Source organism: Strix uralensis, chromosome 20 (genome assembly GCF_047716275.1).
Source record: "Strix uralensis isolate ZFMK-TIS-50842 chromosome 20, bStrUra1, whole genome shotgun sequence".
Classification (NCBI taxonomy): domain Eukaryota; kingdom Metazoa; phylum Chordata; class Aves; order Strigiformes; family Strigidae; genus Strix; species Strix uralensis.
Genome location: NC_133991.1, coordinates 601317 through 626574, shown reverse-complemented (window position 1 = coordinate 626574; position 25258 = coordinate 601317). Strand labels below are relative to the sequence as shown.

Here is a 25258-nt window from a genome sequence, read left to right as displayed (position 1 = left end):
CAGCTTACATCCAGTTGCCAACGGCCTCTTCCTTCAACCCACCCTACTAGTCAGACTTACCTGCCCATCCTCGCGCTGCTCTTTCACCTCCTGCCTGAGCTGCTCCAGCTGCTGGTTGGCTTCTCTTAGCTCTCCCTGAGGCTGAAGTAGTGTCTCTAATAAAGCACTCTTCTCACGCTCCTTTTCTTGCAGGACCTGCACAGAAACAAAGAGAAGACAGGTTTAAACTTCCCACACAGAATTTGTGTGGCAAGGCTCCAACACCGACGGGCTGACGCGTTCTCAAAGCGCTGTGTTGCTGCTCTCCCAGGCCCTTCTCTGCCCACTTGCAGACACAGCTTCCTAAGTGAGACTGGCCGTATGAACATGGTCCAGCCACAGTCCCCCTGTGATTGAACCTCCTACAAACATCCAACACCTAACAGGAAAATGTATGGCACTTCTCAAATGTCTCGCCTTGCTGGTGAGGGTGTCCCTCATCTTCTGCTGTGTCCTGTTTGTCTTTCAATAGCAACTTTTGCACCTAGTTAGCAGCAGAGAAAATGCAGGGCTGCCAGAGGGCTGAAGCGAGCAGCTCCTTCAGAAAACTCATGTATTTCAAGTGGGGTTCGGTGAAAATCACTTCATTTTTAAGGTATTCATGAGACTCTGGTAAAGTACTGACATGACAGGGACACACTGTCATCTCTGAGCACTGCCCTGGCATTTCAATGCCTGTAGACACAGTTGGGGGTACTGCTGTCCCCAGGCAGACTCCGTGAAGAGGACTTTGGGTGGGACACAAGGAGGACTCTCACTGTGTGACAGGGTTGCACAGGAGATCTGGGCACAAAAGAGCTTACCAGCAAGTGACTTAAAACAGCCCAGAAGACACCCCTGTTTTACTGCTCAGAAATATTTCAGAGGAGTCTTTAAAATTTTTTTTCTTTTGTCAACAATCTTGCCATGTCCCCCTGTCCCCCCCAGACAAAAACCCCATCCTCATGGGGATTCAGTCCTACAAATTCAGTTTGGTCTTTAATGGAGTTAAGGTTATAAGCATGTATCAGTAAAGATCAAAAGAGAACTGTTAAGAGAACTGTGAAGATACTCTGAGGTAAGTCTTAAAAAACCCAGCACAACAGCAGCACAAAAATCTCAACTGAAAGGGGATGCTTCTGCCCGGCTTCCTCTGACAGGTCTCACTCCTAGTCCCAAAGAGAACCCTGCTTGCCTTTCACCTCACCAAATTCAATGTAGAAAGCATGTAGGGCATGCTCCACACAGCCTGACATCCAGACATCTCCCACGGCTCTAGCCTTGCAAAAAAGCTACACAAATTCTCCTTTCACAGTCTGTACCTCTTGCTTGGCATTTTCGACTCTGGTTCGTTCCTCCTCTTGTTGAGCTCGCATGGGAGCAGCTTTCTGCTTCATATCAAAGAGCTTCTCCTCGTGCTCCCCTTCTGTCTCCGCCTTCTCTTTTTCCCATTGCTCCAGTATCTTCTGCAGCTCTGACTGATGCCCCTCCTGCTCGCTTGCCTGAGGAGTGGAGGGAAAGACTTCAAGGTGAAGTCCCAGCCATGCTCCTCAAAACAAATGTGAAGCTTCATCCCTCCCGCAACCCCCCACCTCAACAGTGCACAACAATGGCTTTGTGCTCTCCATAAATCACGTCCTGTCAAGGAACTTAAAAGGTGGGTCAGCAGGTGGAAGAATCATAGAATCATTTAGGTTGGAAAAGACCTTGAAGAGCATTGAGTCCAACCATTATGAAAATGAGATGTTACCTTCCTCTCTCCGATGGCTGCCTGTTTCCTAGCACCTGTCTCCTCAGGATTTCTCTCTATTCTTAGAGTCTATTTTCAAAGCTCACATCCCTTTCCATCAGTGAAAAGATGTAGATGGACCGCAGGGTGAGAAAGAGACCGGTACCCTGATGCCCCAGTCACAAGACAGGCCACGAACGGAAGTACCAGGAACAAGGGGCCTGTTCCACATGCTTCAAGCCCAGAGATAACACCTCTGACAACGGTGACAGGACAGAAAGAAAGGGAGAAAGTTCCCGTGACTGCAGTTGGCAGGGGGGGAGGGTTGGGGGGTGGGGGACTAGGGGTTGGGGGTTAGGGGCTTAAGGGCTTGGGGGTTAGGGGTTGGGGTCTGGGGTTAGAGATAGGGGTTATGGGTTGGGGTTAGGAGGTAAGGGGCTGAGGGTGGGGGTTAAGGGTAAGGGTTAGGGTTTAGGAGGGTTATAGGTTGGGGGTTCAGGGTTAGGTGTGGTGGGTGGGGGTTAGGGGTTGGGGTTAGGGGTTGGGGGTTAGGGTTATGGGTTAGGGGTTGGGGATTAGGGGTTAGGAGGTAAGAGGCTGAGGGTGGGGGTTAAGGGTAGGGGTTAGGGTTTAGGGGTTGGGGGTTAGGCATGGTGTGTGAGGGTTAGGGGTGGGGATTAGGGGTGGGGGTTAGGGGTTAGGGTTTACAGGTTAGGGGCTGGGGGTAGGAGTTAGTGGTCTGGGTTAGGGGTAGGAGTTAGTGGCTGGGGGTAGAGTGTCAGAGGTTGGGGGGTAGGGGTTAGGAGTTGGGGGTTAGGCGTTAGGATTATCTGCCTGGCCCAGCAAGGTGTGACCTATGACAGATGGTTTCTCCCATTTCACACACTCAGGCTATTACTCTTCTAAAGCCAGCCCACAAAGCTTGCTTGAAGAATTCAGAAGCACGTTGTTTCCTACCAGCTCTTGCCGGAGCTGGTTTATTTCTACTTCATGATCAGTTTGCTGCAGTTTGAGGGTATTGTTATACTGCTGTTCTGTCTGCAGGAGCTGTTGTGCCATGTTTTCCCGTTCCTGCCTCATTAGAAATCGCTCTGCTTCCAGCTCACACTGAAGGCACTTCACTTCCCCTGGACAGGACAAACGGCAAGATTCAGAGTCTACACAATGGTTCTGACTTCACTGACCTTAAGCCATCTGCACTTCAGTGCAGGAGAGATCTGCCTCCATCTCCTTCACTCCTCAGAAGCACTGCGGACACAGAGCTATTTTTATACCATCTTCCCTAGCAGGGGGATCACCAGAGACAGGAGGCTCTCACCTTGTATCACCTCCTTGGCCTGCGTGACTGTGTGAAGGTGGATTTCAAGCTGACTCCAGCTGAGAGAAGTGCCGCTGAGCTTCAAACAGGCTGGATTCCGGTATCTCCTTCACTGACCTGTGAGTTGTGAATACAGAGAGAAATGAGTTTGCTGCTCCTGACACCCACTAAGAGTTATTCCAGCAAGAAGTCATTCAAGATCCCTACCCCTGAGTACGGAAAATGGGTTGCAAGGAAACTTGTATACAGAAAGCCTATTTCTGCCACTTAAAATAGCAATGCAGGCCCCTCCGGGGGAATGCCCAGGCTTTGCTTATGACCCAGCACAACACAGAAAGCCCAGCCGAATTTGATCTCAACGGCCAAATCTGAAATTGCTGTTGGCTGACACGCGGGTAGCTGTGCCCAAAGTCTGGGCCAACAAGCAAAAGCCCGGTCTCTGCTCACAGCCCTCAGCTCATCAGCGCTTCCAAGCTGCTCTGCAGGGGGACAGAACAAGAGTATTTCCCTGGATGACCCGTGACTTTTTGAATGCTGTTCACAGTGTAGCTATAGGTAAGTAACTTTCCAGACTCCTTGTATTTAAAAGGGACTCAAGAAATACATCAGATGATATAGTAAGACCTCTCGCCTGGAGCAGCATTCGTAAGAAACCTGAACTAGATTTTATCTGAACAAGGACCACTGAAAGGAGAGACGGGCAGCCTTCAGTTTCAACTGTTGAAAGTTCAAGAGAAAAACTTGCTGCTTTTCTCTAAGTGTTGCTAACTAAGGAGGCAGTAGCCCAAGTTACTTGTTGCTCTTTAAAATGGAAGCTGTAGTACTGCAGAGCCAAATTCTTACAGCCACAGACTTCAACCAACTGCTGCGTATGACACGCAGGGTTCTGGAACCAGGAGCTGAAGTGACCTCCCTGATCTAACACAGCGCCCTGTGTGCCAGGTTCCCACAACACACAGCACTGCCTCGCTAGGACGGGGGTGCCATAAAAACCACAGCAGTAGAATTTCACTGCTTGGATGGACAATGGAGGGTGTATCTTCAAGAGGAGAACAAGCACATATTTCTGATTATGCCAATCTCTGGCAGTCCAAAGGAAATATGCTCCATTTTAGGATAAATAGAATCAGTTTTCAAAACAGAACAGAAAAGATAGAGTCCAAAACTGTGACAACAAAAGGCTCTTGAGAACAACATCTGGCAAGAACAGTTGCTGGATTTTTACCTATTGTCAAAGGTTCTTCATAACTAATTTATCTTTTTAAAAAAAATAATGCATCCCTTTTCAAAAAAAATTTTAAAAAGGAGCTGAACATTTAAGAGTTTAGTAACAGCCCAATAATTGACCAAATGTAACTCAGCTGGATCAAATAAGAGAAGCTGGAGCCCAGAAGAAGCAGCAGCTCTCAAGAAACACACTGAGTCAAAATGGGTGTTTATCAGCCACCCTAACGATGTACTTTGGAGTAATGCAGTGTAAAAGTCAATAAACATGAAAAACAATGTCTAAAACATCATTTGTACAGCTCTGCAAGTTCAGGAGTCTTCTAAAAAACACCTACAAGGAGGACAAACAACTTTTTTTTTTTTTTTTCTGAGCAGAACTTGTCACATATGATCTTAGAAAGGCAGAAGGACAGAATCTCGCTCCTTCCCTGTGTAACTTCTCCACGACATCTGTCTCTAAACAGCAGGTGGTAAGGAGTACAGGGCGCAGACATCAGTGATGGGCAAGAATCCTCAAAGACGTGAGGATTCAAAAGAGGTTTCCCAGCTGCTGGTGTAACCAGCCCTGGGTCCTGCACCACAGTAACAAGAGTTACCTTCCAACCAGAAGGCCCTCGAGATCTGCAGCACCAGCCTCTGGCTCCACCCTAGATGGCAGTGTCCTACTCACAACGTCTGCATGGAACAGCCATCGACAGCCAAACTACTTGATAAGGAAAGATCTATGTTCAAATGAACAAGAAACCAAAACCAGAGAGAAACTTCAGTTTCAGTAAACGCCTGCAGGGTTTAATTATTACTCAACTCAGAGCCAAGCTGCCTTGCTTTGGACTTTACACAGGAATGTGCAAGGGGACACAAACCTGAGCCCGAGGCCCAGGAGTTGTTTGCTAGTTTTAGCTGTCAGGAAAACAACATTAAAATCATAGTATTCTTTTTTTCATTTTGCTCAAGATTCTTTCATTTTCTGCCCGTGGAAGGTGAAAACATTTGAAAAGCACACAGGATGCAGTAAATCCTCATGGAATGATTACCACCTTTATAATTACAGCCATTATATAATGTCCTGCCTAGGGTTTCCTCCCCGCCCTTACCTGGCCTCTGCCAGCTGCTCTGACAGGCCTTGTCTGTCCCGCTGCAGGGCTGCCAGTCGCACCTCTAGGGCAGCCTTCTCGTGCACCAGGAACTCCTTCTCTTTGGACACCGGGGCCAGTGCATGCCCCTGGCAAGAGGACTCCTGGCGCAGCTGCTCCAGACCGCTGCGAGCTGACTCTTGCTGGCGGTAAACCTGAAAGCAGGACAAAAGGCAGTTAGAGCCCTTTCTCTGGAGTTCTGTGCAGAGCCAGCCAGTGCCACTTCTGCCTCAGCTGGAGGAGAAAGAGCTCCTGTACTGCGGGCTGGAAGTTTAAGAGCATCTGCTCCATACCACGCTAATACCCTGGGCTGCCAAAAGGCACTGGGACTGTTAACTTGAAAGTGATGAGTAAGGCCACGCTGGGCTGCCTGGGACCACACAGCTCCTTCACAGCAAACATAAATACACCAGACTACGTGTTTGCATGCAAAAATACGGCATCTTCCAGAACTGCCACTTGCAAACTGGAATTCTATCAGAATCTAGCCTAGTGCTGGAAATTTTCAGAAAAGTTTGAGCAAAACCAACTTTGCTCGCTGAAGAAAGTGAAAATACACATGGTTTCTCCTCTCCAAGTGCATTGGCTGCAATGAGGTGATGCTGGGCAGGGAAACAGCCCTTGGGGTGAGTTATGAAAGTCTGGCTGATGCGGCCAGAGAGATAGTAGACTCTATTCGTACAGTAGTTCATGTCAACAACACTGTCTGCTTGTTTCACACAAAGAAGTTGTCTAATATACCTTGCTGGTATTCAAACTTGAAGATTAACCATGATTTTTTAGCTTTTTTCTTCAATATAACACCTCTGCTGGGTATTTGCCAAACATACCGTGGACTCCAAGACTGACTATCTAACAGAGAACAGACCCTCAGAAACAAACAATTCTCTCAAAGGTATCCCATAATACCCAAGACTGTACATTATGAAACTGACATTTAAATGATGACAAACTCCCTGGTCTCCTTCAGTGACATGATTCTCCCAAGCTCTTTTTCCAGGGTATCAAAATCAGTTAGTCCCGAGTGAAGAGTCTTGTGTGATCACCTCTTTCTCATCTTCCTCACAACCTGAAGAGGCTCTAACAGCTCACAGAATCAGAACCATTTAGGTTGGAAAAGACCTCTAAGATCATCAAGTCCAACTCTTAACCCAACACTGCCAAGCCCACCACTAACCATGTCCCTAAGCACCACATCGACATGGCTTTTAAGTATCTCCAGGGATGGTGACTCAACCACTTCCCTGGGCAGCCTGTTCCAAGGCCTGACAACCCTTTCCATGAAGAAGTTTTTCCTAATATCCAACCTAAACCTCCGCTGGTGCAACTTGAGTCCTTTTCCTCTCGTCCTATCACTTGTTACTTGGGAAAAGAGACCGACACCCACCTTGCTACAACCTCTCGAGTAGTTGTAGAGGGCAATGAGGTCTCCCCTCAGCCTCTTCTTCAGACTAAACACCCTCAGTTCCCTCAGCTGCTCCTCATAAAACTTGTGCTCTAAACCATTCACCAGCTTTGTTGCCCTTCTCCGGACACGCTCCAGCATCTCAAACTCTTTCTTGTAGCGAGGGGCCCAAAACTGAACACAGTACTCAAGGTGCGGCCTCACCAGTGCTGAGCACAGAGGGACAACCCCTTCCCTGTCCCTGCTGGCCACACTAGTTCTGACACAAGCCAGGATGCCATTGGCCTTCTTGGCCACCTGGGCACACTGCCAGCTCATAACCAGCCAGCTGCTGACCAGCACCCCCAGGTCCTTTTCCCCCAGGCATATTTCCAGCCACAAAGTTGCATGTATGTCTTAAGATACAATTTCAACAATTTCAAGATCTCATGCCCGTTCTTAGCAGTACAAGACAGCAGACACTGACCTGCAGCTTTGTCCCGCTCTCCAGGCTTGAACAAATGGAGTTTTGAAAGTTGCAGACTTCACAACAAAAAGCATAAATAGAAACATGCAACCCCGGGGTTTTTTGACTCAGAAAAAGGGTGAAGAGCTACGCTGTTTGCTTCTTTTGCCACATGGGGGAGTAACAGCCTCACTCAGATTCATGGGCAAGACAAATCATCTCTCTGCAGCTTATCAAAAGCCAAAAGAGAGGCCACCACAGGCAGGTGGATTGACGTCACCTGTAGCAGCAGAGGACAACTGAGAGAATTGCAGAACAGCTCTGTCAGCCACCAACACATTTCCAAAAGGCAGTAAACAAAGCTTCTGACCTCCCCCACTACCAAGTGTCTCCTTGACAAAACCACCGCAGAATCCAACAGACGGAGCTTCACTGAGCCGAGCAGCCAAAAGCCCACCCGGAAAGCACCAGGTGTTTGGTCTCACCTGACTGAGCTGCTCTTGGGTTTCTGCCTTCTCCTCTGCCAGTATCCTCAGCTCTTCCTGCAGCCCTTCCCGTTGCTCCTCCACTTTCTTCAGCAGCTGCTCCAGGTGGGCTTTCTCTGCACTGAGCTCTTCATTTGTTCTTTCACACAAGCTCAGCTTCTCCTGGTCAGAGCTCCTTACTCTCTCCATCTCAGCCACTTTACCCGACAGAACTTCATTCTCTTGCTCCAGCTGCAGTCACAGAAGCACAGAGGAAATGAAATACAGTAAGATTTACCATGGAGAAGGTTTGGCTTCGACAGAAGAAGGAACATTTCCATATTCAGGCAGTCTGAAGGCAAGAAGTCTGAAAAGCAGCAGCAGCTGCAGACGAACACTTGCCAAGATCTTTGGCAACTGCTCACCTGCGACACAAGTTTGTTCAGTCGCACTTTATCCAGTGCAAGAGCTTCACTGACACTGCTCATCTTCGCTGCTGCAACGTGTAGAACAGCTGCTTCAGCACTCGGCTTATTCTGAGCCCCTCTCAACTCTGCTACTGACTGCTCTGCCTGAAGAGACAAAAGAACAACATGAAAGCAAAGACAAGAAAATCCCTGACTTTAAGCAGCGACTCCAGATCCCCTTTGGTGTCTCTAACACACCCCCCGCCCAGCGCTCCCAATAACCACATGGGGACTGACTGCACCAAGGAGCCTGTGTGGTCTGATCACCCTTTTCCAAGAAGGAGAACAACCCTGTCACTGTCTTCTGCTGACAGAAACGGCACCTGTGCTGGTCTTGCTATCACAACTCCCTCTCCCACGGGTGCTGCCTAGGAATAAGGTGACCACACCTTCTCCAGGGCCATGGTAAGCTCATGTTTCTCTTGCTTCAGCAGATCCCTCTGAAGGTGCGATTCCTCCAGTGTCTCTCTTGCAACTACCAGCTCACTCTCTAATAAAGAGCGTTTTTCTTCAAGTGCAGCTAAGTCCTTCAGCCTATGAGAAGGGGAAAGACAAACAAGTTTTTAATGTAAAAACAGTTTCATTTCCAAAACCAAGATTACACACTATTTCCGAGATATGGCAGTTTGAACGATTTGCAACAGCTTTCTATTTACCCCTAAAGAATGCTGTAATTTCCTGCCTAGCGCTGCATCAGTCTTTGTCATTGACCCAGGTGAAACATTCATCATTGAGAAAGTAAAACAAGCTTCCAGAAATCACAGGTTTCCAAAAAGTTCAGGTGCTCTCAACAGCTTCCTGCCTGTTAGCTCTCTCTCTCCTTTTTGATACATTAGATCAGACTTTCCAAAGTTCTTCTTTGCATAAGACAGACTTTTAAAGTCCAGATTAACATTCTCTCCATTATTCTTGCCTGCGGCAACAAAACAATGAAAGAGCCTGCAATCTATGTGGGGAGATCTGTATGAATTTCCAATCCAATAACCATAAGATCACAGGATGATTCAGGCTGGCAGGGACCCCAGGAGGCCTCTAGCCCAATCTTCAGCTCAAAGCACCTGGGGTCAGTTACGGGATCAGTCCAGGTTGCTCAAGGCTCGATGCACCTGGGGCTTCCAAATTCCCAGGGATAGAATCTGCACAACCTTTCAAGCAACCTGTTCTGCTGCAGGATTGCCCTCATGGTTCCATTTTTTGTTCTCCTTAAATCCAGCCTGAACCTCTCTTGTTTCACCTTAGGCCTGTCATCAACTACTCTGGTCAGCTTTGGAATGATTTTTTTCAAGTGCCTTAAAGAAAGTACAAAGAAGCAGCTCTGCTGTGTGTCAGCAGGGAGCCAGACCTGCCCACGGGCTCCCTTCACCAGTCTGTGCTACACATGCTGAGCAGACAAAATCCATTCTTTTAGGGGGGCCTCCCACCATCTGGCAGCACCCACCCCTGCCCAGAGGAAGCTTTAATGCTCACAGGAGCTCCTGGTCACAACGCGCTCTCTCCATCCTCTGCTGCTGCTCCACCCTCTCCCCCTGGGCTGCATCTTCCCTCAGCTGCAGCTCAGTGTTACTCTGATGCAGACGCGAGGCTTCTTGCTCTGTCTCTTCAAGCTGTTGCTGTAGCTCTGCCCTGGTTTTCTTGAGGTTTGCACGGTCACTGCAGAGACAAGGCTCAGTCAGAAGAATGAACAGGCCTGAAGAGTCACGGATCCCATTTCAGTCACTCCAGGCTGGCGCTGTGGGCAGCACGGTAAGGAAGAACTTGCCCTTCCCCTCACAAGGTCACTGGAGAGGGACAGAGGAAGGCAGGCAGGCTTTTGCCTTCGTTCACTGAGAAGCCGTGGCTAAGAAAGGGCCCCCAGAGAACAGAATTCAGAGAAGCAGCATGTCGAGAGGGAGGTGTCTTGTATTCCAACGTCGCTCTGAGTCTCCAAGACAGCCTTAGGATTCACAGTAGAGCAGGAAAAGCAGTGACAGGAGGATGCTGAAGTGCCAAACAGGGGCATACACGGGGAGGGCAGGCGAGTTCTTTGCCCGTAACACCTCTGAACTGCCAGAACTGGAAGCAGATTGCCTCCAGACCGCAGGAGGAGGAGGGAACACTCACCTTCTGAGTGCTTCTACCAGAGACTGCAGGTGCTGCTGGTGGCTGCTGGCTGTCTGGCATTCCTGCTCCAGTTGCTCGAGGCTTTGCTGCAGCTTCCGGCACTTCTCTTCCTGATGCCTGTGCTGGTGCAGCAGGAAACTGATAGAGTCCTGCCTGGCAGAGAGCTCTTCTTTTAGGGCCTGCAAGGAATGGGCAGGGAAAAGCACAAACACGCAATAAGGAGCAGGGAAGATGGCTCCTGATAGCTGTGAGAGAAGCAAGCAGCGAGACAGCTCACCTGAAGGCAAAAGTTGTGATGAGGGGTGGAGATCAAAGAGAGAAAAGCAGCAGAACACAGAGCTGGTGAGACTGGTGAGGTGATATAGTACCAAGAGTGGGATGGCTAGAAAGAAACTGGCTAAGTAAAGGGAAGGGTTTCAAGATAAACAAGGCATCAGCAGCTGAGCCTGCGGCCAGTGGTGAAGACAAGGAGAAATTCTCACCTGTGCTGCTCCTCTCCTCCTTGCCAGCGCTTCCTGAACCAACACAAAGGCACGCTCTGCATCAACGGAGCTCTGACAAGAGAGGATGTTGATAGACTCTGCCTGCTGGGAGCTGTCAGTGACCACGCTGGCACATTCATCTAACACCACCTGAAAGCCCACATCAAGCTGTTACTCTCTGCTCATTCTACTTGATTTTCTTTGTCTATTTCTCCTTTTCCCCCCACTTCACCCTAGAGTCATTAAAAACTCAATTCTCTCATTTCTTCAGTCAACAAAGAAGTTTTGTCCCTGCGGTCACAAGTGCTCCAGGGGTTTCTGAATACAGCTACTACAAACAAGAAGAAACAAGTGTGAAGTGGCTGGAGGCTGCCTGAACGCTCAGTTTCTTGAAGCTCTTGTGAATGATTTTAGTCTCCTTCAGCTTCATAGAGCCACGGAGACGAGGAGCACCAGGTCAACACTGGAAATAGCAATGAAAGGAAATATTAATGCTACCCAGGGAAGAAGGAAGCTGATGAATACTGGAAAACAGCAATGAGAAAGCTAATGTTTATAATTATTCTGAGCAGTAGCACAAGAGGATAAAAATGACTACATAAGGGGAAAGAACTGACTTTGAGAGAAGCTGTGTAAAACATCTGATGATTATATCCCCCTCCCTACAATGAGGTTTAGGACTAAGCTAAAGTTAGCCCTAAACAGTTAGATCAGTTGCAATTCCGGGGAGATAATAATGGTCAGTGAATGTAGAGTGAAGGAGCAGAGTTGGCAAGTGCATTGATTCAGTCAGTGACCTTTTATAAAAATCTAAAGAACAACAGAGTTGTCCTCTGTCTCAGGGAGGTGGGAGAAGCCTCCAGGCAACACTAGAACACAAACGTCAAGTAGCCAACTCAGAAAGCATAGTCAAATAGAGACCTCACGGGAAAGGCAAAGGTATGGAAACTTCTAGTGACTTAGCTCAAGTGTCACAGGACAGGCAACTCAGCAGTTATAGCAGGTTTGATGTCAGAAAAGTGGTATAATAATTAAACAGCCAGTAGCAGTTAACACAGACAATATAAAACATCTATCTATTCCCTGGGCCAGTTGTTTGCCTTCCTCAAGTACTTTTAAATCAAATTACAGGGATGCGGTCCCAACTCTGTACTCACCTCTGTTATATCTTTTATCAGCTTTTGGACGGAAAGATTCTCTTCTTTGACACTTTTAGTCAATGAAGCTTCATATTCTTTCTCTAACAGACTTGCTTCCTGAGAATAGAATAAGCAAAGGGTGGGCAGGGAAGAGCTGCTCCCCTCTGCACATTCCCAGCCTCAGCAGCATTGTCGTGCTGATAAGCCTCAGCCCTAGTGATTCCAGTGTATCCCTTCCCACATCTATTGAATTCCTTCTTTGCTAAAACTAACAAGAGAAAGACCAACAGCTGGTTTTCACAGGCTGCTATGAAGCTTCAATTCCAAGGAACTTTGATCCCTAGAGATTTAGTCACAGGCAGAATAGCACTGGTGCAACCCTCAGAACTGTCTGCAGCTCCCCAGCCACTGCCTGCCCCTGGGCTGACTCACACGTGCCTGATGCTCCCACACAGTCAGCGTCCTCACCGCTCTTTCTCTTGAGGAAACCACACCTCTTTGTGCTAAAGCTGGAGAACAACCATTGGGCCATCTCCCAAATAAAGGTAAAACATACTAGAATCTCCACAGGGTTGTTAAGTGTTTTCACAGTCTTCTTCTCCTCGTTCTGCTTCTGAGACTGTACGAGCAAGGCTGAGAGCTCCATCACCCTGGGAAGAGAAGGTCCACGTGCCATTCCAAAAGCATCGCACACCAGCACCCGCTGAAGAGCTAAGCAGCTCCCAGAAGCACAGCAGAGAAAGTTCAGCCCAGAAAATACAGCAAAGGCAGCGTTCATCTCTACGGGTTAATATGCCTGATGTTGCAAAATGGCCCTTCCTGCCCCAAAGGACTTCTGCACTCAGTCTGGTAAGGAACTGTCAGTACAGAGGGGCTTAGGATGGCCCTGGGCAAATCCCTCCCAACTCCTCTGCACAGCCCTGGGGGTACCAAGGGCTGTACAAGAGACACAGCTCTCTTCATGCTGGTCTCAGCTTCTCACCAAGAATCAGGTAACAGCAAAAACACTGTAATACACTGTGATCTCTTTTCCAGTCTTGTCTTACAAAAGCTTCTGTCGGTCAGATGCGTTTTTCCATCCGTGCAGTTGAAGGCCATAGCTTGGCTAGGGACAGAAACAAGGCTGTGCAGAACGGGTGGGTTTGAAACGTGAACACAGCCCGTCTATGAATCCAAGAAGCAGCCACAAAAGGTAATGTTGGTAAAAGCAAAGTTTAAAACACATTTACCTGTCCTGAAGCTCCTTCTTCTCCAGGTCCCCCTTGACTTGTAAGTGCATCACTTCCCAAGTCTTCTGGCTTGTTTCCTGTCCCGCTTGCTGCTGTGCCTGACCCTTTAGGACAGGTCTGCCCAGACTGACGGGCTCCCAGAGCTGCACGCCAGAGTTCAGGCGGGAGCAGTTTACAAGTACAGAGCCAGAAAGCCTCATCTGCTCTGCCTTCAGCCCGGACACATCTCTGCAGAGGGATCAAGAAAGAGATCATACTCACACCACCATCTTTATCAGCTGACTCACTTCTGAAGCACGTTCATGGTGCAGCAGTAAAAGCTGGCAGGAAAGATGACATCTTTGCTGGGGACAAATCATTCACCTGACACTTTGGGATCGGGACACATCTTGATAGTTGAGCAATGGGTCCAATTGGCGGTTTGAGGAGTGAGGCTATTTTCTCCTCAGAGATAAGAAGAAACGTATGGAACAGCCAAAAGGCTTCAAGAATTAACTAGTAGGTCAGGGCATACCCTGCACATTGAGGGAAGCTTACAGCCAGGTAAGGTAAATGGCTGACAGTAACTCACAGTTTGAAACTGCATGACAGGAGAAACCTCCTGGGGTGAGTCCCAGTTCAGCTCTAGTGGGACTGAAAGGAGAAATCCCCCGTGCTCAGCGGTGCCCTGGCTGCTCCCTGACAGAATGGGGAAGGAAACCCAGAGAAACTCTGCAGCAGAGATCACGATGGGCAGAGGCAGCGCTGGCTGTGAAGGCGATGGCGAGGGCTGGCAGCTGGGCTGGCACTGGACAGTAACTGGGCTGCCTGCTGACAGAAGGGCAGCAGGATGCGAGCTCAAAGCTTTATACAAAAAGCTATTTAGTGATTGTTTCCTCCAGTAGGTACCATTAAAGCATCCTGGCAGGACCCTGCCCTGCAGGTCCAAACAGGGCTTCTCTCTCCTGGCCAGCTTTGCCTTGAAGAAACCTGCAGTAACGACATCCCCAGAGCTCTTGGGGCCTGAGAAGATTCACTCTGCCAAGGGCAGCTCTGAGTAGCCCCCGAGATCCAGAGCAGAGGGAAGAACAGTCCCAGGGTGCAGGGCTGAGGCAGACGGGGGCTTCTCTTCAGGGCAGCTCCTCTTCACCCAACAGACTGTCACCCTCCTCCTGCAGGTCAAAGCTCCGGGAAGGAGCAGGACAAAGAGCTGATGAGAAGTACGAAAGCAACAGCTGCACTCTGCTGTGGGTCTGTCAGATTGGGTCTGGGGCAGCGTGGGCTCTTCAGAGGGTCCCCACCTCAGCCCTTCCACCCCAGACACCAGCAGCACACAAACCCCGTGGGGTCACCAGCACAAGGCCAAGCTTCCCACGCCTGCAGACTTTTACCCTCTGCCCCAGGCTCTGCTTTCCCCGAGGGAAAAAAGAGCAGAGCTGCGAATGACTCCGGAGCAGCGCAGGAAGTGGAGCCTTTCTTACCTCCAGTTCTCCTGTGACCTCGCCCAGGAAATCTGAATTCTGTTGGTGAGCAGCTGCTGGTTCGATGCGTCACTGAAGAGCTGATGGGAAGGAGAACGCTTGTCACTCTAAGCAGGGGGCACTGGGTGTCTGTAACACACGGAAACTGTTCCCACACCCCAACAAAAAAAACCCAAACCTCTGCAACTCCCTGCAGCGACCGCCCCTCCCACGCAGCCCAAGAGCTGCCCCAGCCCATCTCCTGCTCTGTGCCTGCAGCAGCCTCCGTGTCCCTGGGCTGCACAGGGCTCTCAGGGGTGGTGACCCCAAGAGCTGGGTTCTCCCTTCACTGCACTGGTGCCACCTGCATTTCTGTAGGTCCTACCCAAACCCCTCTGTGTGCCCCAACCCCACACAGATCTGTAGGTCCTACCAAAACTCCCCTATATTCCCCGTATAACTCCCCTTCTTCTCCCCCTCCCAGGCGGCCTCCCCACCCCCCCCAGCCACCATGGGGTAAACAGAGCCTGCTGTGGGTCTGAACCCGCTGCTGTGGGTTCCGTTCCCCCCCTCGCCCCCGCCGTGGGTGTGGAGGGGGAGGAGCGGCTGGAGGATTTGGGGCTGGGGGCCTACACCCCCGTGGGGCTGGTGCAAAACTTCCTCCAGTTCCTGCACCTCCACGTGGGGCTGCCCTGGTGGGGGCCATGGCCGTCAGTAAGCAGGGGGGGGAGGGTTCTCTGTGGGGCTGAGGGGGGATCTATGGGGTCGGGGGGTGTCTCTATGGTTTGGGGGGTCTCTGTGGGTCCGTGAAACGCCCCTGTGGGGGTTTGTGTGGTGGGGATTTGTGGGGGCTGCCTGGGGGCAGGTGTGGGGGGGCTCCCTGGGGGCTGCCCCTGACCCCCCCGTCGCCCCCCAGGGACGCTGGGCCCCGCCTGGCCCCGCTGCCGCTGCTGGTGCGTGGACAGCGCAAGGCCGCCCGCCTGCCCGCACCCCCCCGCCTCCAGCGGCTCCGCCAGCGCCCGGCCAAGGCCCGCGGGGGCAGCGACCAGCTGCGGGGGGGGCTGAATCCGCGCGACCCGCAGTCGGGGCACTCGCCGGGACGTCCCGGCCCCCGGTGTCCCCCGGGAAGGACGGGGAAGGGAAAGGCGAGGAGGGGGAAGGGGAAGAGAGGAGGGAGGACCCCAACCACCCCCAGAGCCGCCGGGCTCACACCCCCCGGGCGGGGTGAGGCCCCGACGCGGGCGTGACGCCATCCCCGAGGTCCCTCCCACCCGCCTTCCCGCCTCACCTGAACTCGCAGGGCCCGGAGGAGCGGCGGGAGCCGAGGGGCCGCCGCCGCCGCCATCATGGTGGCCCTGAGGGAAGCGGGGAGAAGGGGCGGGGCTGAGGGGAGGCGGCTCCGCGCAGGCACGAAGGGGCGGGGCTGGCGACACCGCAGCCTCCATGGCGAGTGTGGGCATTGCCAGGGCGGGAGGGGTGCGGGTCGACGCTGCGGCCGCCATGTCGGGTGAGGGCAGCCCGTTCGGGGGCGGGGCCGGCGCGGCGTGACGGCCGCAGAGCGGGAAGCTCTTTCCTCCCCTCAGCCGCTGCCATTTTGGAGGCGGTGCCGGTCGGGGCGGGCGCTGCCGCCGCTGCCTCCTCCTCTCCTCCCTCCTCTCCTCTCTCTTCTCCCCGCTGGCCCCTGAGGTAGGGAGGGGCTCCCCGCTGGGCGTCCCCTCCCCGCGGCACCCACCGCGCTAGGGACGGGGGTCCCCGAGTTCTCCCTGGTACTCCCGGACCCTCATGCACCCCCGTTCCCCCTCCTACCCCGTGGACCCGCCTGACAGGGCACTTGGTAGCGGGGGACGGGACCCCCCTGACAGTGTGGGGAGAGGGACCCCCCCGCCCACTGGGATCCCCCCCCAGGCGGTTTTGGGGGGCAGGACCCCTCGGGGACCCCAGGTGAGGGGTGCGCCCCCATTACTGCCACCGCTGCCCCGTTAACTCGTTATTTTCTCTATCACCCCCCCTCCAAATTTCCCTTTTTCTCCCCGTTTCTCACCCCCTCAGGTGATGGCAGAAGAGGTCGAGCCCAGCGCCCTCGTCCCGGCGGAGGGGGCTCCCCCCACACCCCGGGGGGGTACCCCCCCATCCCGGAGGCCTCTGAGGGCCCCCCCCCCTGAGATCCTGAGGGCTCCCCCCACACCGCGGGGTCCTCCCAGGGGTGCCCGCCCATCGTGGACCGCTCCGAGGGGGCACCCCGCGACCCAGGGGGGTCCCCCCTAACCCCGGGGGGCAGCGAGGGGCCCCCCCGCCCGATCCCGGGGCGTTGCGTGCGGCACTGGAGGCGGCTCTGACCCGGGACCCCCAGGGAGGTGACGCCGGCCGAGCTGAGCCCGATTTTGGGGGTCCCCTGACCCCCCAAGACAAGTGTCAGCACCTGGACGGGGCCCTGCTGCTGCATGACAACCTCTGCCTGGTACGCGGGGGGGAGGGGGGGCAAAATGCGGGGGGGGGGGGGGGCACCCAAAATAGAGGGGAAGGGGGTATGGGGGGTGGTGGGAGGGGGAGTGGGGGGATGTGGGGGTGCGGTGGGCGTTTGGGGGCTCCTCCTGACCCTCCCTGTCCCCCTCAGGTGCCAGGGGGCAGCCGCAGGGTTTGGGGGGGCTGCGGACGGCGCTCAGCACCCTGGAGAAGTACGGCCGGAACCTGCTGCAGCCTGGCCCCCCCGGCACTGCCGCGCCGTCCGCTTCGGGAACCCCGTCTGCCACGGCACCGTCGACGCCGTGCAGGTACCCCAAAACCCGCACTGGCACCCCAAAACCTCAAGGACCCCAATCCCCCCGTATCACCCCAATATCCCCCATAGAACCCCAATATCACCCCAATATCTCCCACAAGCACCCCAATATTTTGCTGTAGGACCCAAATATCTCCTGTATCACACCAGTATCCCCCACAGAACCCCAATATCCCTCTCTGGCATCCCAGTATTTTGCTATAGGACCCCAATCCCCCCGTATCACACCAATATCCCCTATAGCACCCCAGTATTCCCCCATACAACCGCCGTACTCCCAGTATCAACCCAGTATCCCTCATATCACCCCAGTATCCCATTACAGCACCCCAATATTCTGCTGTAGGACCCCAATTCCCCACAGGACACCCCAATTCCCCCCCCTCCCCGTAGCCCAAATCCCCCCCAGTGACGGTGCCCCTCCCCCGCAGGGGGGGCCGGGGGGTGCTGTGGCTGTTGGGGTACACGGAGGAGACAGGGAAGGGGCTGAGCTTCCCCCCCGGGGTGGGGAGTCCCCAAATCCCCCGTGTGGCCACCGTCACCGCCGACGTCCTGCTGCTGTGCGCCGAGCTGAACCTGTTGCTGGCCGTGAGTGCTGGGGGGCACTGGGAAGGTTGTTAGGACCGACTGGGGGGGCACTGGGACATACTGGGGGGCAGTGGGACATACTAGAATATATTGGGGAGCATTAGTAAGGTCACTGGTACATAGTGTGGGGCACTGAGAGGGTTACTGGGACGTACTGCAGGACACTGGAACATACTGGGATATATTGGGGAGTGCTAAGAGGGTCACTGGGACATACTGGGGGCATTGGGAGGGTTACTGGGATGTATTGTAGGACACTAGGACATACTGGGATATATTAGGGAGCGCTAAGAGGGTCATTGGGACATACTGGGGGGCACTGGGACATACTGGGATATATTGGGGAGCAGTAGGAAGGTCACTGGTACATAGTGGGGGGCACAGAGAGGGTTACTGGGATGTATTGCAGGGCACTGGGATGTACTGGGATATATTGGTAAGCGCTAGGAGAGTCACTGGCACATACTGGGGGGCACTGGGGGGATCGCTGAGATGTACTGGGGGGCACTGGGACATAGTGGGGCACACGGGGGATTACTGGGACCGCGCCGCCCGCCGCTCCCCCCCACGCCTCCCCCGGGCGCTGCCGGGGGACCGCCGGGACCCTCCTGTGCCGCCGGGCACGGAGCCGGCGGGGACGCCGCTGGGTCCTAAAGGCTCCCGCCTGCCTTCCGCGGGCGGCAAAGCTGCTGCTGGAGGAAAGCGGGGGCGGGGGGGGGGGCGGCCGGTGTCATAGTGAACCTGGTGGCGGGCGAGGGGTTAAGGGGGGCGGCCGGGCTGCCGGAGGACGCCAACCCACGCCCGGGGTGGGGGGGCCGCCGCCGCCTCTGGGGGATGTGGGGGCACCAGTGTGTGACAGGGGTCGGGATGGGGGGAGGTGTGGGGCCTCTTCTGTGTGAGGGGGGTGTGAGCTGTGGGGCTGCCGGTGTGTAACGGTGAGGTCTGGTTGAGGGGAACCATGAGGCAGCTCCTCTGACAGTGGGGGGCCGTGGGGGGAGCTGTGGAGACCCCCCCGGGGTGGTGTGGGGGGTGGCGGCTGGGGGCAGCTGTGGAGGCTGCCTGCGTGTGACAGTGGGGTCTGTGCAGGGGGAGCTCCGAGGGTCCCTGTGCGTGGCAGGGGAAGCTGTGGCAGTTGTTTGTGTGTGACAGGGCTGGGGGGAGGGTGCCGTGGGGAGCTGGGGCTGTGTGTGGCAGAGGGGATGGCGTGGGGGAAGCTGGGGGATCTGGGGCAAGGGGAGGTGTGGGGGACCTCCCTGTGTGGCCCTGGGGTCAGCGCCTACGGGGGTGTCAGGGTGAGGCCTCCCCTCATGCCTGTGCCTTAGCAGAAGAGGGCAGGGGACATGGCAGGACATAGTTCAGTCTGGAGGTGAACACCCCACACCCAGCCCCCCTCAGCGAGTAGAAAAGGATCCAATGTCCCTTTGATTTCAGTGTCCTAACAGTGCAGCTTCTGCTTCTGCAGGAGGACGTGGTTCAGGGAGAGAGGTTGGGAGTGTGAGGATGGGGGTGAGGATCTCAGCTCGGGGTCGCTACGTTTGTCAGTGTGGGAAGGGAAGTCTTGGGGCTGAAAGCGTATGAAACCCTGTCAAAAAAACTACCAGGCAATGTGCTCTTGTAGAATTCTCCCAGTAATCCTGATGTTCACTATTTCACCGTTGAATCGCTGTACCAGTAAGAAGGCAGTAATGTATACGTGAAGTATTTGTCCCAGAAAGCAAATTATTTATGTTCCCATCTAGTGACGAATGATGTGACAAGTTTTTAAGTGAGTGGCAGGAAGGAAGAGTAGCATATTTTGGTGACGGGACTAGAAGAAAACGTCAGGTGATGAGGTGACAGTGCTGACAGTAGAGTTCATTGAAGAAATATTACCTATTTTTCCTGGTAAAAAGAATCTGTTTGTTTTTTTTTTTTTTTTTAACAAATATGCTAAACATGAATCTGCCTAAAGGAAAAGTCCATTTACATAGTCTGTTTTAGACTACTGCTTCTTTTTCTTTAATCATGTGCTGACTGAGGGTCTTACTGTACAAAAGTCGTCAAATTCTGTCATTTCTCTGTGTTTGTTGTTACAGATCATGGCAGCAGAACAGAGTCCAGCAACTTCCGTCATCGACAGGGCCGTCAAGATGAGGAAGGAGATTGAAGCCCGGAAAGTGGTCTTGGCCTGGGGGCTCCTTAATGTGTCTCTCGCAGGCATGATCTATACTGAAATGTGCGTTAATTGTTACATCTGAGTCAAACAAGCAAAGCCTCCTCCTTTGTATCTCCCTGAATCTTTCCTGGGCCTGAGTGGTTGCAAAATGAGAACTTCTTTTTTTTCTTTTCAGGTCTGGAAAACTCATAAGCTCCTATTACAACATCACATACTGGCCACTCTGGTATATTGGTGAGTTGCTGCAGCATTTAAATTAGTTTTCAGGGTTCTTTTCTTTTATTCACTTGTTCAGTTTTATTGCTGGAGAGGTGGTCCTTAAACCAGCTTTTTTTTTTTTTAATTGGGTTTTTTTGTTAGTTTTAAATTTAAACCAAAACTTTGGTTTGCTTTCTGCTATCTCCCTTGAAACTTGGAATTTCTTCCGTTTTAGTGACAGGTAAGGAGTGTTAACAGCTTTCTTAGATAGGAAGAACTTATTTGGTGCATTAAATCTGTTTAATGTGTGGAGTAAGGCTTTGGGGAACACGGCAGATTTTACTGCTGTGTCGTACCGTGGGCGTGGATGGCATTTCACAAGAATTCGAGTTTGTTTGGGAGGAGCAGACTCTAAGCCAGCTGTATCAAATATGATTAGAGGATGAAGCAAGAGGAGGAGAAAAATCATGAGATGAGTGACAGATGATTTGACAGAAGATGGTTTTTGAGAAAGACTGTGAAACTTAATTGTAGTCGATTTGGAAAATGACTGTCTGTCTTTAAATATTCAATTGTAGCAGTATAAATTGATCTCAATATAGAAAGGAAAATTATCTCCAATGGTTCTTACATAAAAAGGTGAAGAAATCTTAGGTATTGCCCAAATTGGTACTTACTGACAGCACTAACAATGACCTGTTTTTAATAGGCATATGCCCATGTTTGCAAACAATCCACTTTTGTTATTCCCATGCTCAAGCTGCAGTAAAAACTTCTCTGTTTCTTCTAGAACGTGCACTTGCATCTCTGTTCAGCCTGAATGCCTTATTTGATTTCTGGGTGGACTTCAAATACACGGTGGCACCGACCAGCTTGGTCGTGAGTCCTTGCCAGCAGACCCTGCTGGGGTTGCAGAATGCAGGTGGGTGCAATAAATATCTCCGGCAATCTTTTTTAATTCTTTTTTTTTGTTTCAAGATGGTGTCTCTCTCAGCGGTGGGATTCTTTAGTGGAGTGAGTTCTGAATGGCCTCATCTGACAGGAGCGGTGAACTGAATTACCCGCAGCCTATTAAAACTCACAACGTCAAGTGATAATTTGATGAGTGTTTGTGGGGAGAACTGGAGGGGAAACAAACACACAGACGGTGAAAAAGGGCAGGATGAGGGCGGCTGCTGAAGGACAGAGAGAGACTTGAACACTGTGAGGTGTGACAAGGAATCTGTGACTTATCCATGGAACTAGGAGCAAGGCAGAGAGCGCAGGTTTATATTTTATTTTGATGTCCTACTGCTGTCACGCTGGGTAACGAGAACCAAATGAGAGGGACAGACAGACCTTCGTGTGAAGATGGAAAATGAGCCTAGAGAGTGGACGCTCAGAAAGCTTTTGAAGATCAAAGCAAAGTTCTGAAAAGAGCCTGACAAGGTAAATAGACCAAAAGCAAAATGCTAGCACGGTAGTATTGCACTCTGCTAGTCTGCCCCCAGGAAATGGGCAGCAGATGGTTGTAATGCTGCAACAACAAGGTTCAAGCATCTCCTGTGTTTATTTGCAGAGATAAATTAAGACATTCAATGCCTAAAGATGCCCAGAGTAGGCAGGTGGAGGAGCTGATGGAATAGAGAACCCCCCTGGGTTACGCAAGGTGCCTGGTAACACTGAACTGAAATCTGAAGCTGCAGGATTCGTGCTGAGCTGTGGTCCTGTGTCTCAGTCTTCTCTTTTTTTCTGTCAGTGGCTTGACTGCTGAGTTCTGTAGGGACACTAGTTTTTCTAGCGTCCCTTCTAGCATCTTCTTTAAATTGCCTTAAGATAGCGTTGTGTCTGCGTTTAAAGGGGGGAGGAGAGTTTGGGGCTGCTGCATCCACAATGCTGATTCTGTTTTTCCTCCTTGCAGCGGTACAAACAACTCCAGCGCGTGAGCTGGCGGCAAAGAAAGCCCCGTCTTGGACACCTTCTCCTCCGATCCAGGGCCAGAGTTCCAGCCCGTCCCGCTGCCCTAGCGCCAGTCCAAAGTTTACTACCGGTTGTACCCCAGGGTACAGCCCTCAACGACGGGCTCTGTCAAGCACCAGCGCTGCTTACGGCAGTGCTGGAACCTATTCCCCAGGCAGCAGCTCAGTCGGGTAAGGACCAGGCCAGCTCCCGAGAGGACAGTTGGGGTCTTTGTTTGGTGCCCTGTGCTGCTGAAGGGGAGCAGCAGCCAGCGGAGAGTTGTCTGTGTGTGTCTTTGCTCCTTTGGCAAAGCAGATCTCAGTCTGTCGTATCGGGATTTGTCCTTTTTCCCTCATTGGGTTGGAGCAGCTGGTTTGTTTTGGAACAAAGCAAAAACAAGAAATCAAACTGTAAGCGCAAAGGAGACCAAAAGAAACCAACCCAAACCCCAAACAAGAGTCTTTTATATTCATGTCGTGTACAAATCAAGGTGGAATTCTGTCGTCTTTATATGATACAAGCGTTTTTTTTAATTTGCCCAAGGTTTCCAGCTGCAGCTCCTCTCCTAGCGGGTCACTGTCCCCCACTAGCGTTGGGCCAGTGGAAAGCAGCAGCTTAAGGTCTCGTTACCGCTCTTCCCCCGGTCTGTGTAATTCTCCTACGGGCGAAGAAGATTATATGAGAGACCTCAAGGCACTGCACACCTTCCTTCGGAACGAAGAACAGAAGCAGCAGAGAGTTCAACTAGGTAAAGAAACCAAACTGATTCGATCGGAAAGGCTTGGTCAGGAGAAGGGGTTGGGTTTATCAGAGAGTGGCTTTTATGGATGAGACAAGTCGCAAAGGATTCCAAGTGAGATTTGTTTTAATTTTTCCAGATCCTCATGCACGTGTTCTGCACTTACCTCGACTCCAGGCTGCCGCCTCACCCCAGATATCCCGAGGGCAAAACCTTCACTTCCCAACACTTCATTCAGACACCGGATAAACCAGGTACCGGCGCTCACATTGAGCTGCCCTTGGCCTCTGGGATCACGTCAGCACCCTTGAAATCCCCGACACCTTTGGAACTTTTCATGTGCAGACACTTCGAATGAAAACGGATTTTGCATCTACCAGAGCAGCATCAATCCGCCCCACTATGAGCTGATCTACCAGCGCCACGTCTACAACCTGCCCAAGGTACGGTGGTGGTAGCGGTGTCCTCCGGCTGTCAGGAAATCTGATTTGGGTCTGATTTGTTGTTTTGTTTTTTTTTTTTTTCAATTCTAGCCACATTTATTGACGTTGACACTCAGGCTGGCTCAGTGCAGGCAGTAAACCTTAGCTTGGCCTTTGACCATGATGTTGTACTTAGTCTGCTCCTAGACAGTCCTTTTAGTATCTGTTTAAGATCCATACGTACCTAGGCAGTAGCTTCCTCTTTATTTTCTAACAATTTATTTTAAAATACCACATCAGGTAATCCTCGATGTGTGTTGTCACCCGGGGCTTGTCCCTAAGAATCCTGGGGAGAAGCTTCTGTCCTGGTTTAGGCCCAGAGGGTAACTAAGCCCCACGCAGCCCTTCACTCGCTCCTTCCCCCTCAGCGCTGGGAAGGAACAAAATTTAAACAAAAAGGCTCAGGAATTGAGATGAGAACAGGGAGGGGTTTCCTCACCCATTAAAACAGGCAAAACCCAGACTCGTTAGGGGAAGGAGAACAAGAACATCGCTTTGATTCAAACACTCACAAAACCAACACTTAACAGGCAGACTGGGACAGAGAGAAGCGTTAAAAAACACCTCCCCTCACCCCTCCCTTCTTCCCGGGCTCAGTTTTGTTTGAGGGTCCTGCTTTTATACAGTTTAACAAACAAATCATATTAAAATAAAAAAAAAAAGGGGCGTGGAAACATCTGGTAGATCGGCTTCACTCGGGCACATCCCGGGTCTGGCCAGGATCCGGGGCGCATCCGAGGAGTTCCTGTCTTGTAGGAAACAGCTGCCTTAGGGTCCAAAAATAGAGATTCTTTATCTAGTTTTCAGAGGGAATCTGGTCGTATTTCATGCGGATAGGGTGCTGGTCGGGAGGTTCACTCAGAAGTCAACTCTGGTGCGAGGCCTGTGGGTCAGGCTCTGGTGGTTTAGGCTTTGGTTCGAGGCCTGTGGGTCAGGCTTTGGTCTGAGGCCTAAGGTTCAGGCCTTTTTACGTCCCCCAAACAATCACCAAAACCCCCAAAAACCCCAACATCCAAAAATCCCCAAAACCGCCAAAAGATCCTGAAACACTCCCCCTCCAAAAAAACCAAAACTCAAAAACCAAAATAAGCCCAAAACCCCCAAAACGCTAAAACCCCAAAAACCAAAAGAAAACCAAACCCTCCAAAAAATCCTAAAAACTCCCAAAACCCCCAAACCACCCAAAACCCCCCAAACCCACCAAAACCCCCCAAAAACCAAACCACCAAAACCTCAAAAATACAAAAAGCCCAAAAACCCAAGAACACCAAAACCCAAAACCCACCAAAACCCCCAAACCCCACCACACGCACAGCCCCAGCGCAGCTTCCGCTCTCAAACTGGCAAAATTCTCCAGTGAATTTTAATTTTCGACCGATCCTGCTCTGCTTTCCAAAACCTGCAGCACGTCAAGTGTTTAGAGATGGTAACCCAGCCAAAACCCACGTTTGGTCTTTTTTCTGGTATTTCTCTCTCTGCAAAAAGCCAAGGATGAGGCAAAAACGCCGCCAGCCCCGCCGTGAGGCCATTTTGCGGTGGCTTTCCCAACGGCCGCTTCCTCCGCCTGAAAATCCCCTTTTTTGCCGAGGTTGGAGGATTTTTTGCAGGTTTTTTTGCAGGCGTTTGGGAGGGCTTTTTGCATTTTTTGCAGGTTTTTGCAGTTTTTTGGCAGGGGGTTTTGCGGATTTTTTTTGCGTTTTTTTTTCTTTTGTTTTTGCGGGTTTTTTTCGCGGGTTTTTTCGCCTTTTTTTTGCGTTTTTTTGCGGGGTTTTTTTTGTGGTTCT

General features: G+C 51.8%; 2 protein-coding genes across 13 annotated transcripts; one reads left to right on the top strand and one right to left on the bottom strand.

Annotated features, from left to right (window-relative positions):
- Window positions 1–1392: 1392 nt before the first annotated feature.
- LOC141952766 (centrosome-associated protein CEP250-like) lies at window positions 1393–16013 on the bottom strand. 11 transcript variants are annotated; one of them, XM_074890595.1, is made up of 17 exons: window positions 15884–15970; window positions 14617–14745; window positions 14045–14345; window positions 13157–13384; window positions 12910–13050; window positions 12484–12577; window positions 11946–12044; window positions 10789–10938; window positions 10584–10688; window positions 10307–10485; window positions 9674–9856; window positions 8596–8740; window positions 8165–8311; window positions 7761–7991; window positions 5387–5580; window positions 1769–3182; window positions 1393–1520 (listed from the first exon to the last, which is right to left on the bottom strand). In XM_074890595.1, the coding sequence occupies exons 4-16, from the start codon at window positions 13354–13356 to the stop codon at window positions 3110–3112; spliced, it is 1941 nt and encodes a 646-aa protein (XP_074746696.1). In that variant the 5' UTR covers window positions 13357–13384; window positions 14045–14345; window positions 14617–14745; window positions 15884–15970; the 3' UTR covers window positions 1393–1520; window positions 1769–3109. The 11 variants fall into 11 exon arrangements, with proteins under 11 accessions (XP_074746696.1, XP_074746691.1, XP_074746692.1 ...); XM_074890590.1 differs by having other exon boundaries at window positions 12974–13032; XM_074890591.1 differs by having other exon boundaries at window positions 12974–13032; window positions 14045–14320.
- Window positions 16014–16197: 184 nt separating this feature from the next.
- On the top strand, window positions 16198–23886 carry LOC141952532 (transmembrane protein 209-like). 2 transcript variants are annotated; one of them, XM_074890099.1, is made up of 11 exons: window positions 16276–16536; window positions 16645–17053; window positions 17210–17367; window positions 17808–17962; window positions 20038–20177; window positions 20293–20351; window positions 21106–21237; window positions 22216–22444; window positions 22797–23001; window positions 23132–23246; window positions 23338–23886. In XM_074890099.1, the coding sequence occupies exons 2-9, from the start codon at window positions 17037–17039 to the stop codon at window positions 22870–22872; spliced, it is 966 nt and encodes a 321-aa protein (XP_074746200.1). In that variant the 5' UTR covers window positions 16276–16536; window positions 16645–17036; the 3' UTR covers window positions 22873–23001; window positions 23132–23246; window positions 23338–23886. The 2 variants fall into 2 exon arrangements, with proteins under 2 accessions (XP_074746201.1, XP_074746200.1); XM_074890100.1 differs by lacking the exon at window positions 17808–17962 and having other exon boundaries at window positions 16198–16281; window positions 17210–17366.
- The last annotated feature ends 1372 nt before the right edge of the window (window positions 23887–25258 follow it).

Excerpts from the sequence above, each read along its gene's own strand:
- LOC141952766 (XM_074890586.1), bottom strand. The coding sequence starts at position 15,943 with ATGATGGCGGCGGCGGCGGCCCCTCGGCTCCCGCCGCTCCTCCGGGCC. Across the intron at positions 10,939-11,945 it reads TGATAAAAGATATAACAGAG|GTGGTGTTAGATGAATGTGC; the intron begins GTGAGTACAGAG and ends GTGGGCTTTCAG. Across the intron at positions 5,581-7,760 it reads CCCAAGAGCAGCTCAGTCAG|GTTTACCGCCAGCAAGAGTC; the intron begins GTGAGACCAAAC and ends TCCTGCTTTCAG.
- LOC141952532 (XM_074890099.1), top strand. Across the intron at positions 21,238-22,215 it reads GCTGGGGTTGCAGAATGCAG|CGGTACAAACAACTCCAGCG; the intron begins GTGGGTGCAATA and ends TCCTCCTTGCAG. Across the intron at positions 22,445-22,796 it reads CCAGGCAGCAGCTCAGTCGG|GTTTCCAGCTGCAGCTCCTC; the intron begins GTAAGGACCAGG and ends AATTTGCCCAAG.